General features: G+C 44.6%; 2 protein-coding genes across 6 annotated transcripts; one reads left to right on the top strand and one right to left on the bottom strand.

Annotated features, from left to right (window-relative positions):
* ISCA2 (iron-sulfur cluster assembly 2) lies at positions 1-1,617 on the bottom strand. 4 transcript variants are annotated; one of them, XM_031454046.2, is made up of 4 exons: positions 1,527-1,617; positions 1,225-1,327; positions 957-1,087; positions 1-545 (listed from the first exon to the last, which is right to left on the bottom strand). In XM_031454046.2, the coding sequence occupies exons 1-4, from the start codon at positions 1,595-1,597 to the stop codon at positions 371-373; spliced, it is 480 nt and encodes a 159-aa protein (XP_031309906.1). In that variant the 5' UTR covers positions 1,598-1,617; the 3' UTR covers positions 1-370. The 4 variants fall into 4 exon arrangements, with proteins under 4 accessions (XP_031309906.1, XP_010974808.1, XP_010974807.1 ...); XM_010976506.3 differs by having other exon boundaries at positions 972-1,087; XM_010976505.3 differs by having other exon boundaries at positions 1,225-1,324.
* Positions 1,618-1,920: 303 nt separating this feature from the next.
* NPC2 (NPC intracellular cholesterol transporter 2) lies at positions 1,921-9,891 on the top strand. 2 transcript variants are annotated; one of them, XM_031454041.2, is made up of 5 exons: positions 1,959-2,123; positions 5,233-5,340; positions 6,938-7,110; positions 9,101-9,218; positions 9,679-9,891. In XM_031454041.2, exons 1-4 carry the CDS (start codon positions 2,042-2,044, stop codon positions 9,185-9,187), a joined length of 450 nt encoding a protein of 149 aa, XP_031309901.1. In that variant the 5' UTR covers positions 1,959-2,041; the 3' UTR covers positions 9,188-9,218; positions 9,679-9,891. The 2 variants fall into 2 exon arrangements, with proteins under 2 accessions (XP_064342183.1, XP_031309901.1); XM_064486113.1 differs by having other exon boundaries at positions 1,921-2,123; positions 9,101-9,891.
* Positions 9,892-14,157: the final 4,266 nt, after the last annotated feature.

Here is a 14,157-nt window from a genome sequence, read left to right as displayed (position 1 = left end):
ACAAGTAATTAAGGACTTTATTTAAAATGAAGCCCTACACATATGTACAAGCAGCTCTGAAGGCCAGAAAAGTAACTTCAAATTCTGGAACCTTGCAGGTTCTACAGATTATACTGGGTTTCAACCAGTTAGTAAGTCTTAGGTAACGGCATCTAGAGGCCTGGCCTTACAATTGTGGTTGGAGAAATTAACTCAAGAGTAAAAGCTTCATATTCTGAAAATAAATAGTGGCAAAATACAGGACTCCTGGATTGAGGGAAATAAAATTGAGAGAGGGACATGATTGGAAGGAAACCTCTAGAATTCTTCTAATCCCAGGTTCCTCAAATTGGTACAAATGGTAGCAATCTCTGGGTCACCTATCATCCCATCAAAGTTTGACAGAGAAGGATGACCCACAGGAGCAGCCTTGTTGAGCTTGAGGGTTGTTCAACACTTGAAATGAGCTTCGGATCAGTTCTTGGCTGAAGTCCACCTGGGCCCCTTTTACGAAGGCCAAGCTATCAGAGTCAACCACCACTCTTGCCCCACCCTGTTCAAATACCCTGAAAAGACAGGAGGAAGGCATTAATGAATATCATAAACCCCAAAAACATAACACCCTCTGAGCCCAAAGGTGTACATCCTCTGTTTTCTGCAATACAGAGGAAGATTCCCTGTCCCTAACAGGTGCTGATTTTCTTTGCGGCAGTGTCAAAGGAATGAATACTAGAAAATGTTTATAAAGATTTAGGCCTGGAATCTAGTCCAGCCTCTCCAGCAACTACCCTATGGATCTAGGCAAGCCAATTTTCCTATAACTTAGTTATTTCGAACCAAGACAACAAATCATTGTATCCCCACTGAGTGAGAAGGGTGGTGTTAAGCATCCTTAGCGAATCTATTAAATTTGGAATAAAAGTGCACCTTAAACTGGATACATTTTTATTCCTCCCGCACATTCTCTGAGGACCCACCCCTCTTCTCCTTGCCTGTCGTCAGGGTTGATAACTGTATCCAGTGAAAATTTGTATTGGAATCCGGAGCATCCACCTCCCTCCACCTCCAGCCTGAGGAATTCTGACCCTTCGGTGATTTCCAGAAGCCTCTGAAATGCAGAAAGGGGGCGGGGGCGGGGGGAGGTCAAGGATGCCAAGCAAGGGGAGAAAGAAGGCTGGGCCAAGGAAAGGCTCCCGCAACTCCTGGCCCTCACCCGCCACCCCCGCCCTGCGTCCGACCTCTTACCCGGACGCAGCTGTCGGTGAGGTGGATCTGCCCTTCGCCAGCTTCGGGGCTGGAGGACACTTCCCGAAGAGCCCGACGTCCGCGGGAGGCCGCGAGGAGCCTGCTGCGCAAGGGAGGAGGGTGAGCCTCGGAGCAGAAGGGCACCTGGTGACCTCCACCTGGACAGCCTCACGCCAAGCCTGACGTCCTCCACCTGGACAGCCTCACTCCAAACCTTCACCTCCCCCGAGAGCCTTAGTTTCCCCTTTGTCCTCAGGCGCAGAACCAAACACCCGTCCCAGGTGCCTTTCTAAGCTTGGTACCTGCCCCTTGGCCAGGGAGTGACCGCTCTCAGAGCCGCAGCGGTTAGGGACAAGCCCCAAGCGGCAGCCATTTTCCTCCACAAACCCCGCCCCTCGCATTGCTCCAATCCCCTTCTCTCCTGGGCCTCGGGAGGCGGGATCCTCGGAGACCCCGCCTCCTAGCGCACTATTGGGTGGTGCGGGAGGAAGAGGTTTGATTGGCTAGGAATGCAGACCCAGAGACGCACCCACAAAGGCCGGGCGGAGAGCTGGAAGGAGGAGAGGCGCTGGGCGGTGATGGATTCCGCATGCCCCACCGCGCAGCGGGCCAGTTGGGCGGAGATAGCGAGGGTCTGGGAGGGACCGAGCCTTGTCTGGCTCCCTGAAGCCAGGGGCGGGGCGCAGGCGGGCCTCGGCCCTGGTTGCTGGTGACCGGTAGCCTGACTGGGCTCCTCCCCCGGCCCGCCCTAGCAGGTTTATCTTGTGACCGCGTTAGTTGGTCTTCCTTCCTTAAGCTTGGAACCTCCTCAGCTGCGATGCGTTTCTTGGCTCCCACGTTCCTGCTCCTGGCGCTTAGCGCCTCCGCCCTGGCCGAGCCGGTGCATTTCAAGGACTGCGGTGAGCCCTGGGCCACCTCGAGGTTCCCACGCCTTCTGCGGGAACCTAGTGCTAAGACCCCTGGGCTAGGTTGGGCGGGTCCCGCGGGCGGCCAAGCTCAGCCTCGTACCCATCGGGGAATGGGCTAGGGTGGAGGACAAGATACTGACCTCTATGAAACCTGACCACTCATAACTTCGCCTTTTTCCTTGGAACGCGTGTTTGGGGCTCCAGGACATTCTTGGAGGTGGGCCCTTTGCTGAAGTTTCCTAAAGTTTATAGGGCAAACTACCGAAGGTTCATGTGCGGCCTGAGGGGTAAGGGATGCGGCTCAAAACTTTTTATTTATGCCTTGTATCTTGGATGACCTCTCCTAATCCCACTCCGTTGCTTTTCAATTTCCTTTTTGCTGACAAGTAAAAAGTCAATTCTCCTTTTCATGATTATTTGTTCCTTTAGGGCTTCCTTTGAGCTGTGGAATTTTGTGACTCTTACCAGTTTTTTCCTCCTATTTATAAAATTCATGTTTCTGGTCACAACTTGTGACACATGACCCTCTCTTACCAATGTGGTTGGAATCTTTGTTGAGAAATACAACAGCGGATAGAAATTGTGAGTTCCTTCAGTGAAGCCTGTGGAATTAATTGTTTGAGCAGGACTTTTCTGAAGTGGAGAGGTGTAATGGTAAACTAAAAAGGCATGAAACTGATTTTATAAAATTTGTGAGCTGGAAGGAAACTTGAAGATCTTAGAGTCAATCTTGAATTCCAGAGATGTTAGGTAACTTACCCAGTCACAAAGCAGACATGATGACCAGAATAAATTTGCTTCTTTATATCCAGTACCCAGGTAATAGTAACTGCTCAATTAATATTTGTTGGAAAAGTAAATGAGAGAGTAAATACTCTTAAACTATGTCATCAAAATTCATGTTGAGACAAAAGCAAACTTGGGGGCTACAGGAGAGGATTGATCAGGGAATAAAGACTGCTGGTATATTAATACTTAACAAATGCTGTTCCACTGAGCTAGAGACTGGCACTTGAAAGATGCTATTATCATCTCCATTAAAGTTAATGGCTGACATTTGGATGAAGACACTGCACTAACTTTATTAACTCATTCAACTCTCATGATTTGTTTTATAGATGAGGAGACAGGCACATAAAAAGTAACTTGCCCACGTTCTTACAGGTAGTAAGCAGTAGGAAACTAGTGGGTGTTTGTGAGTCACTTTAGGTTTTAACTGTAACATTTAAAAGAAAAAAAAAATAAGGAAACTAAATCCTGACATTGTTCTGCTCATTTGGAAGGAAAAAAAAAAAAAAAAAGAAGCAAGTGTACACCTATGGCAAAAACTTCTTAAGGGTAGGAGGGTTTCAGTTACAGACTTTCAATTTACTTTTTTTTTTCCAATTTACTTTTGAATTGGGAAATAACAGTGTAAAAAATCTCAGTGCTCACCCACATCAAAAGGTTTTTTGAGTTCCACTCTATGCCCCGTTTCCCTTGGAGTAGTATTTCCTCAAGTGAGAAATGGGGCCAAGCAAACTAGTTTTGCAATTTTTGCAGGTTAGGACTGAGAAGTTTGTTCTATTGACACTGGAATCCAAGACCCTCTTGTCAGCAAAAAAACTGGATGAAGGAGCTACAAGTACTGCCCTTTACTCAGTTCCTACCAGATCATATGACCCAGCCTTGAAAGAAGTAGGTAGAAACTGGAAGTTGAAAGCTTTAGCATAAGCACTGATTTTCAGTAATTTGTTGATTAAAGTTCCAGGTATTCTTCCGCCTAGCCGTGACATAGAAGATAGGACACAGTGGAAGAGAGTGCTTAGAGAAGAGAACCTTGTGTATTGTTTGAGAACTTTGCCATGATGGAGAAGCAAGCTGGGGATAGGGGGCTGCAAAGTATTATTTAGAGACCTTTCTGGAGCAGTGTTGGTCGATATGGTGAAACTGTTCCACCCAAGAACAGGCCGATAATGAGTTCTCAACCTGCTATTTCATTTCTGACCTCATACATTCTACTTTGAGACAAAGAGTCCTTTCTATTGTCTAGATCCATCATTTCTACCCAGAAGGTATATTTGAGGTGAGAGTCTCACCTTTTGTGTTAAAGGGGAACTTGCTAACCAGGAACAGCTACTCTAGATTGAATTCATGGACTGAATCCCAGTATGATAATAGTATTAGTAAACACTCAGATAGCATTACTATATTCCAAGCACTTACCTAAGAGCTGTATATGTGTATTAGCTCACCTACCCTGTGAGGGTACTGTTATTATGTCTAGAGAAGTTAAGTATCTTGCCCTGAGGTTCCACAGTAAGTGATGGAGCCAGTGAGATTTCAAATGGGAGTCTAGCTCTCAGCAATGATAGGTAAGTGGTAAGTTAAGCTTAAGCTCACCCTGTTACAGGCAGGGTTAACAGGCAGTTTACTTGCATCCTCTCCTATTCAACTGTTTGGTTTCAGGGACCTGAATGAAGTAAGGGGATTTTTAAAGATTTGTACTTAAGCTTTTTTGGTCAGCATTTATTGTGAACAAACAGTACTTTTTTCCTTGTTTACACTGGAGGGGAAAAAAAAAAGGACACACACTTTGCCCCAAACTTATTTTGAAGAACACAGGTTCCAGAGTAGAGTGTTAATATGCATTACTGATGTGTGCTTAAAATTGTTCTCATCAGTAAGGGTATATGAAGCTCGGAGACCTCTGATTTGGAGAGATCCCAGGACAGGACTGAAAGATGATGGGGAGGGGCAGGTTGGGAGCAGCCAGTCTCAAGATTCCAAAAAGAAACGGCAACCTTGTGACTTGAGCCATTGCTCATGCTATGTGTGTGCTGCTTTAAAATCCTGTGTTGGGGTAGAAGGAGGGGTGGAATGGTTTTTCCCTGATATAGCTCTCCCAGGATATAGAGCAGGGGAGCTGGCTATATATACTCATTAATTTCTTTAATTCTACTTCGCCCAGCAAATATGAACAGTTTCCCGGAGACCCCTGATGGCCAGAGGAGAACGAGCTCACCCTCACTGAGGGTGCGGAGCTCCTTCCCATTAGGTACGGGACAGCCTTGGTGATTTGTTTTCCCTCCTGTTCCAATTCATTTTTCTTCTTTTGTAGGTTCTGTGGTCGGAGTTATAAAGGAAGTGAATGTCAACCCATGCCCCACCCAGCCCTGCAAACTGCACAAAGGACAATCTTACGGTGTCAATGTCACCTTCGCCAGTAGTAAGTAAAAGTGGCTCTTACCTTCAAATTCATCTTAAAACATCACATCAGTCTCAGCTGTTGGGATGAGCATGGGAATGTGAGGGAGGGGAATTGCAGTCAGGAATTCTGGGACCTCCCTTCCCACTGGGCAAATCTTGGATTCACTATGCCCTTACCTTCTCATACTGGGTTCCCATATGCCTGTTGCCCTAAGGACACAGACTCGAGTTGCCAGACTCCCTTCAAGCAAACGGGGGATTTCCATGGGTTCACAGGTTGGAGAAGACAGCTTGGCTTCTCTCTGTCCTGTTTTAGTCCAATTTGCACAGCAGATTTTTTGGGAATGTTTCAACTCTGTTTAGCTACAGACTGCAGAGTGTAGTGCAGACTCCAATTCTGTAGACTTTGGAACTCCTCCAAAATATTACTTCAATACATCTTCCAGCTATTAAATATTTTCTGCCTGAAAATAGAGGAACAATTAATATTCAGCCTCTGTAAGGTTTAAGGAACTCACTGGGGACCCAGGAAACAATCAAGAAGTCTAAGCATTATTCCTCAGCTTGAAGAAATAGCATTGGAACTTGTTGCCTCCTGGTACCACAGTCATCTCCTTCAGATTCCCAGAAATCTAGACAAATGTGAAATCTCTATTTCTAGAATGGGTATCTACCTTGAATCTTTCCCTCATTTTCTATCCTATGGAACTAGACTACACAGACTGATAAGAAATCTCAAAATTCCTATCATCTCTTGTTCTTAAGCCTAACAACAGCTCAATGTACTAGAGTTGCTTTCTCTCCTGGGTGATACTCTGTCCCTTCTTATTGTTCCAAACCAAAAAAGTACCTTCTAAACAAAGTAATCCCCAACCCAGACGGAAAGAAACAGAGCCAATTCCCTGGATCTCCAGAATAATCAAATAACTCATAACTCCAATTGCCCCAATTTTAATATATTTATTCCTCGTACCCATCTTGTAGTCTGGTAGGTAGAGGTTAGCGAGAAATGTACCTCTTCCTAATTTACCCCATTTCTAATGAGTTACTCCTTCATTCCTGTTACAGCCCATAGCACTGCTCCAGAGACTTCTGTTCCCTCTCTCCATATTGTCTTCCATTTTATTCTTAATTTCTAATGGAATCCTCTGGGTGGGGTATTTGTGAATTCAGGGACCAGTCTCCTCACACTCTTTAAGATACACAATACACTTTGACAGAAGCTGATGTAAAGAGTAAACAGAAAGTTGACTGCCAAAAATCAATTTGCTTATTGGATAAGATTATTTATCCAGGTAGCTCTGATTCTCCTGAGAAACTATGAAAGACAGTGAAGAGCAAGGCAGGGTTAAGAGTACGGAAAACAGCCCCCACCGATTGCTTTTTTTTTTTATGCCTCAGTAGTTTTTCAAGTTTCAGAGTGAATACTCGCTCTGTAGCATCGACAGAGGCACTAAGCATAACTACAGAGGGAAACAGACCTGAGGAGTTAAGAGGTACAGCCTTTGATTTGCCATCACAGCAATGCCGTTGCTTGAGACTATAGCTGGATTTTTGACTTCGAGTTTGGAAATCGGTATTTCCTTCACTGTCTGATTCTCTTTTCTTCCTTTTAGGTACTCAGTCGCAAAGTAGCAAAGCCGTGGTGCATGGCATTGTGCTGGGCGTCTCAATTCCCTTTCCCATTCCCGAGCCCGATGGTTGTAAGAGTGGGATCAACTGCCCCATCCAAAAAGACAAGACCTATAGCTACCTGAATAAACTGCCGGTGAAGAATGAATACCCCTCTGTAAGTGACCTTGTGGTTGAGGATGCCAAAGGCCTTGTGACTGAGTTAGAAATCAGAGAAGAGAGGGCAGGGAGAAAATGGAGTAGGAGTATGAGGAAGAGGCAGACGCCTGTGGGAAAGGAGATAAGTCTGAGTGTAGGAATCCTGAGATGGAGCAGTGTTTTCATTCTGTCCCTTTGTCCATTGTCTACGGCCTAATGGTTAGCCTGGGCCTCAGGGTGCCTCTTTTATATACAGTATTTCACTGGATTCTCAGGACCACCCTCTATAGAGGTATTATTCCCGTTTTACAGGTCAAGAGATTTCAGCCTCCGATGCTGTGTAATATGAACAGAGTCCACTCTGCTGAGAAATATTACAGCCTAGATTTAGAGCCAGGGCTTGTGACTCCCAGACCTGTGCAGTATTATAGGATTTCAGCCAGGTATATCAAACGGTTCAGGATTTCAAGTTGTCATAGCATTTTCATCAGAAAAACCTGGTTTCTCCGTTAATCTCTTAACAAAAGAGCAGTCATTTGTTCAGTTCATAGCAGAGAGGTGGCTTTTCCCTCTCCTTTCTCCTCCACCAGCTGCTTTTTCTGCCAAACACGTGTGAGATAGCGCCTGCAGCAATGGGCCTGTGTGAAAGATAGGAATCTTGGTAAGAATGGAGGAAGTAAGGGGATTACTTTTTTCCACCAAGAAAAAGAGCTGCATTTCTTAAAAGGAGGTCAAGTAGAACCCAGGAGCAATCTGGCCATTTAGTTCCTAAAAACAGCAAGAAATTAAATAACATTCTAAAGAGACTCTAATATAGGGAGTCTGTTCTTAGGGCTTATCAGAGACCCTAAAGGTCACAAGCAGATTTATAGATTAACCTGAAGAACATTCATATAATCACAGGTGTTTCTGAGCCTTAGTGACTTATACAGAGTCTCTAGTTAGGGCCTGATATAGACTAGGCACTTAATATATGGTAGTTATTGTTAAGTGAATTACATTTCATCTGAAAACCAACTTAAACTATGTTAATTTGTGCAAGAGTAAGTGAAACAGTAGTTAACATGTACTAGTCTTGAAAAACTCACCAAACAAGTTTTGAGAAGCTGGGTATCACAGTCACTCAAATGTTGCATTGCAAAGAAACATCGTGAGTATGAAAGAAAGGTTGTAACTAATAGCAAGTAGGCTAATGTCCACATAAGAAAAGACTGGCAAAGTGCTTTACTATTAAGAGTCAGAGGGGAAATGTACAGCTCAGTGGTTGAGTGCCTGCCTAGCATGAATAAGGTCCTGGGTTCAATCCCCAGTACCTCCATTAGTAGTAAATAAATAAATAAACCAATAAATAAATCAATGTTAAAAAAAAAAAAAAGAATCAGAAGAGAAAGGTCATAGTATGAGTGCAGCAAGTCAAGGCAGAGATCTCTAAGGAGTTATATTATCAAAAAAACAGTTCAAGGGCATTAATCAAAACTATATTGCCACAAAGGGTCATTGTCCCTGAAATTATTCATACAACCCTAAACTTCTTTGGACATCCTTTGTGCTTTGACATTTCCTTTTCTAGCTAACAAGTAGGTTTCCTGGGACCTAAGAATCTAACTTTTTACTATCTGCTCTTCATAGTTACAGTTGGAAAAAGCTGGAACAAACTGCCAAAATACATGTGAAATTGTTTAAATGTAAAATTATTTTTCATGTAAGGCTTCATTTATGTACCACTGATCTAAGAGGGAAAAGAGCACTTTAGAAGCTGTTACTTGATAAGCTAACTAGGCTAGGACATGGTACTGCTAACACCAAATCATAGGTTTGCCCTTCTGAGCTTAAGTCCACAGGCTGTGCCCACGTCCCAAGCAGCCTTCGTGATGGTGTGATTTAAGAAGAAAAGTATGAGGAATTAGGCAGTTTGTTACAATTTACATGTAGGATTCATAATTAAACCAATTCTGGATTGAGGCAAGGTCCTAGCTTCATTTTTCCCAATTCGTTTTCTCTTTCTCTAGATAAAACTGGTGGTGCAGTGGGAACTTCAGGATGACAAAGACCAACGTCTCTTCTGCTGGCAAATCCCAGTACAGATTGAAAGCTAGAGCTGTCTGATGCCAATATGTCCATCTGGGGGTGAGAGAGCACAGGTGGAGGGAGGGGAGGAGAAATCAAGTCTAAACTAAATCAGTGCCATAAGATGAAAGGAATTTCTAGATGGCTGTTTCATGCCTCTCAGCCTCCAAAAGCATCTATGACCCTATTTCCTGAGAGCTCAGAACCGTTGCCCTTGTACTAGCCTTTGTAAAACGGTTGAAGGAAAGAAGAGAGAGTGAGACTATAGGAATTGATTTCATTGTCTTCAGGTTTTGTTGAGTTTTTGGTTTTATTTTTGGTTTTTTGTTTGTTTGTTTGTTTGCTGTTGGAATAAGGAGGGTCCAACCAGACAGGATTCAAATGAGTCTGCTTGAGGATATTAGATAACTTGCCCTGGGGTTACCACCCTTGCAGCAGAGGACGGGTTCCAAACCACCTCCGTCTAGTTGGGATATTATATCTGCAAGTTCCTCATCTCCACATGTCTCATTGAGTTCAGTGAGTCCAGCTAGCAAGCCTCCTGACCTTTGAAAGTACGTCCAGCTCCGCTGCTTCAACGGCAGTGACCTCTCTGCAGTGGTGTTCTGCGTTGCATTGGAGGGGAGGCGTTCTACAACAGAAATTCAACTCCAGATGGCTGGTTCTCTGCGGGTATCTCATGTCTCCTTTTCTATCTTAGGTGGTTTTCATTAAATGCAGCACTTGATTAGCAGGTGTTTGACTTTTTTTTTAACAACATTAACTTGTGGCCTCTTTATGCACCCAGAAATACCCCTTTGAATAAATAAAAACTTGGCAATCTTTTCTTCTGCATTTGGGCTGTGGACACCTGCTTCTTTCACACAGAGTATCTTCCCCCAGATCCGAGGAAGGTGAACACCCAGTCCTCTGGTCCCAGATCACAGTAAAGACATGACTTTCAGGAATTGGCCTTTCTCCCTTGTGCCCAGTTAGGCCTCACCTCTCTGTCTTATAGGAAATGCCTTTCTTGTTTGCTTTTTTTGCACAGTCTTATACCCCCGAGTGTGCTTGAAAGAAGCAGTGAAAGCAGATATCACCTAGTTGAGTAACAACATCTGCAAAGTGGAGGGAACTGAATTTGGGGTGGGGGTGGGAGCTCAGTTACAAGTTGGCATAAGCATAGTAATCTTTGGGAACCTTCTGCCATGAAGAAAGCCTAGAAGCTCAAAGATGAAATGTGAAGTTGCAGCAAGTAAGGTCTAAATTATTTCAATCTTGGAGTGTCCTACTCTTGAAGTACAAGTGTAATCACGGGGCATATACTTTGCTGTCTGTTTTGAATCGATGTACTACCAATCAGCTTTTAGCTCTCATAGAAATTATAACCCTATTCACAAAGGAGTTGGGCAACATGGACCTTGGAAGGTCATCTCTTTTAGCTGGGGTGCTTCTGCACCAAATAAGTCCTTTGGTCCAGTTCTTTTCATCCCACTAATTTCACTAGAACTTTTTGGCTTGTGAGATTCCCAGGAAAACCACCAGGGGACAGCCATAGATTGGGAATGAATTTATCAACAGCCAAGATTTCCCAGTTAATTCCTGGAGCCATTCAGCCGCTACTGTAGCTAAGATGTTTTGTGTATTCTATCACATTATGTCTAGAGGAACAGCCCACACTAGGTATATCAGACTTGTGTGAATTCCAAAGGTGGTTATCTGCTCTGGTTTCTGGCTTCAGACTGCTGGTAATTGAATCCTGGCTTCACCAATCAGTAAGACTGGCAGTGTGGTCTTTAAACCCCTTAACTTCTCTGCTTCAGTCTCCTTATCTGTTAAATGGGGATAATAGCAGTAGGGCTGTGAGGATTAAATGAGATGATGCCTGTAAAACATTTAGAATGACCCCTGGCACCTAGTACACAATGTTAGCTGTTATTCTAGGAGACAGACATTGTTCCTCATCTAAGTATAGCAGGAAATCAGAAGGTTCAACTCAATATATGACGGTATGTCACTTCAGAAAAATGAGGCAATCCTCTGTGCATGGCCACTTTTTCATGTGCCGGGAAAAATCTCAGTTCTCATTTGTGTCCACTCTCTCCCAATTCCCAGAAGACTCTCATGACATTGAGCTCCTTTGAGGCTAACGGCTACCTGCCCTGCATCTTGCACTTCTGTCCTCATATGTTGAAAGAAGACAGAAGAAAAGCAGTTTCACTAGCATTACCCTTCAGTCAGAGCAGAAGGGTCACACGACAGCTTATGACTGTTTACCAGCCATTGTGAGGCTACATGGAGCCTGCAGCAGTGAGCTAGGTAGCGCTCCCATGAAGGGATTAGTCTGAAAGGTCGTCTTTGATACACATGGTTCACAGGCGCCCCTCTCAAAAAGGTCATGCTCTTGGCAGTGACGGTCTTACATTTTTCTAGTCCACTGAGCAAGCCACAGAGACTGACAACAGCTCCCTTCTCACATGAATTGCAGGGTAGAGAAACCCCAGACTCCAGTGGTTAAAAAAACACAAGGGGACCCCCTGCTTACAGAATAAAGGAAACCCAACACCTGGTATCCCCAGTCTGGGAGAGTATTAGGTGGGAGCCCTGGCATTCAGTCAAATCGCCAGGCTAGTGAAAAGCAATAAGCATGGAGTAATTTCTAATCCCCTATGCTTGGTTTTGAAAGTTTAGTTGACTTTTTAAAAGAAACAGATGATTGATCCTAATTATACTTCATGAAGGTTGATAAAACAGTCTGTTCCCTGAGAACACCCACAGACGTATGAAGGGTGGCTTGACATAGGTGATGTCCAGGCTACGGAAAGGTGATCTGGAATTAGCCATTCACATCAGACAATCCAAAAAGCAAACATTGCTTAAATGACTGAGTTGGTATAAGGACAGGGTCATGGTACAGAGGAAGAGCACTGACACGGAGGAAAGGGTTATGTGTGAAAAATGTCACCCAGGTTATAGTTACCTTTAACAAGTGTTTTTCCCGAGGGCTCTCTGGGAAGGAGACAGAACAGGAAATAGAGCTTGGAGAATTTAAAGGCCTGAGACATTCTGCTGAGAGGTATGTGTGTGTGTGTGTGTGTGTGTGTGTGTGTGTGTGTGTTGGGAATTGGAGAGGCAGTGTTACGTGACCTGAGGTAAAAAGTGGCGCTGGATTTCCACAGTAGTTGCCTAAGAAAGTCTTTAGAAGAGTTGAGTCATTTTGGATGGTTGTGTTTTCTTCCAAGAAGAGAATCCCCCGGCCTACCTGTCAGATTCTAAACTGAATCCTATTCACCTACAGCTGTCAGTTGACTAGCAACTAAATGGTCTGGGTGTTGGTTGCCATGGAAACAGCTAAAAGGCCTATCGCTATGGGAACCTACCATGCTCTCCAAACTGGGGGTTGGGTTCCTAAAAAGGAGTGGTATGGAGGGTGGAGGGTGGGGCACAGGAGCTGGGCTGCATAGGTGGCTTGAGGGTCCTAGGAGAAGATGAGCAAAGTGGTGAGCAGGCATGGCTGCCCTTTACAATGGGGGAAAGAAGAGCCGTGGTGTCTTCCACTGGCTGCAGGCCTTCCACCCTGTTCTCTGCTCCTCGCCCCATGGTGCCAGAGAGCACAGATGTTTGCTGTCCCAAATGGAGAGTAAAGGCATGAGGTCCCGGGGCAGACCTAGCTTGTCAGTGCTGCGCCCCTCATCTGCTGGGTCTTGGAGAGGAACCGTCTCAGCTCCTCATTGCCTGGCAGGCTGTTCTCCACACATCATGTGTCCCAGATAAGCAGCCAGCAGGTGAAAGGATGAGCTTAGCTTTGCCTGCCAGTGGGTCAAGCCGATAAGGCATCTGGCAGACAGAATGGATGGCTGCGGGCCTTGAACATGGCAGAGATGCTGGGGGTTCCAGTGAGGAAACAGAAGGGCAGGCTGGCAACAGCAGTCTCTACTCTCATCATCAGAGAAAGGGCTCTACCACAGAAAAGGGGTACCGCAGATGGAGCAAAATATTACAGATGGGGTTTCACAGAGGTTCTCAGTGGATGCGTACAACAGTTACAAGACCCTTTTCTGGGTTTTGCAATCAAGGGGAATAACTTACATCAGTGTTGAGTGGTAAGATGACTGTTTACTGAAACAAAGAAGAAACATCCTACGGGCTCTGCCATTAATTACTGTCAATGTGTGATATAAAAATGGAAGACATTGGGCTAGATCATCTCTAACGTCTCTGTCAGAACTAACAGCTGGTGATTCATTGAGGACTGAAGGGAAATTTGACCACCATGGGCAAACAGATTCAGACTAGTCATACCTACGAGAGCAAGGCCAATTCCCAGAGTCCAGAGTCCAGAGAGCTTAGGACAGAGACTAAGGCCAAGACATTTAATTTAGAGATCATCTCAGATAGGTTTGGCCCAGAGGATTTTCACCTGATTCTGCAGAATTCTGAAATGTATGGTCTTCATTTTCTCCCCTTATCTTTCCTTCTCCTGCATGGAGTTGCTGGTCTCCTGGGGAGATTTAGAGTCTAGGAGCCTGACACCAGAGAGAGATGCCACCATAGTCTGAACTGTTCCACAGGACCTCTGAGCATTTCACCAGGATCTGTGGGGAGGTTATCACTTCTGGAACACAGTTGTTGCCAGATTTCTGTAATGTTTAAATTTTTAAATACATGTTGAGTTTCTATGCCACTTCCAATTCTTTCTAGCTGATTGACTTTGGATGAGTTATGAAAGATGTAAAATAGGAGGCTAAGTGTACCCACCTCGAGGTGGTTCTAATGATGACCTGTGGTGGGGTATGCAAAACGCTCAGTGCAGCACTGACTCTAATAGGTACCAGATTATTATTATCCTCCTAGCCAAGAAAAGAAGTTGCATCCATGGAAACTGCTCAATCATAGGCATTTGCCATGGATTTGTCTTCCAGATTAAATTCCAGGTGGCATTCAAGACCAGTGGCCTCCCTGACGGCCTCCCTGTGGCTTGGCTTCATTAAGGCAGATTCTAATCCTCTCTTTATGACAC

This window comes from Camelus dromedarius, chromosome 5 (assembly GCF_036321535.1).
Source record: "Camelus dromedarius isolate mCamDro1 chromosome 5, mCamDro1.pat, whole genome shotgun sequence".
NCBI lineage: Eukaryota > Metazoa > Chordata > Mammalia > Artiodactyla > Camelidae > Camelus > Camelus dromedarius.
Note: the sequence above shows the minus strand (reverse complement) of the source record. Positions and strands in the feature narration are given on the sequence as shown.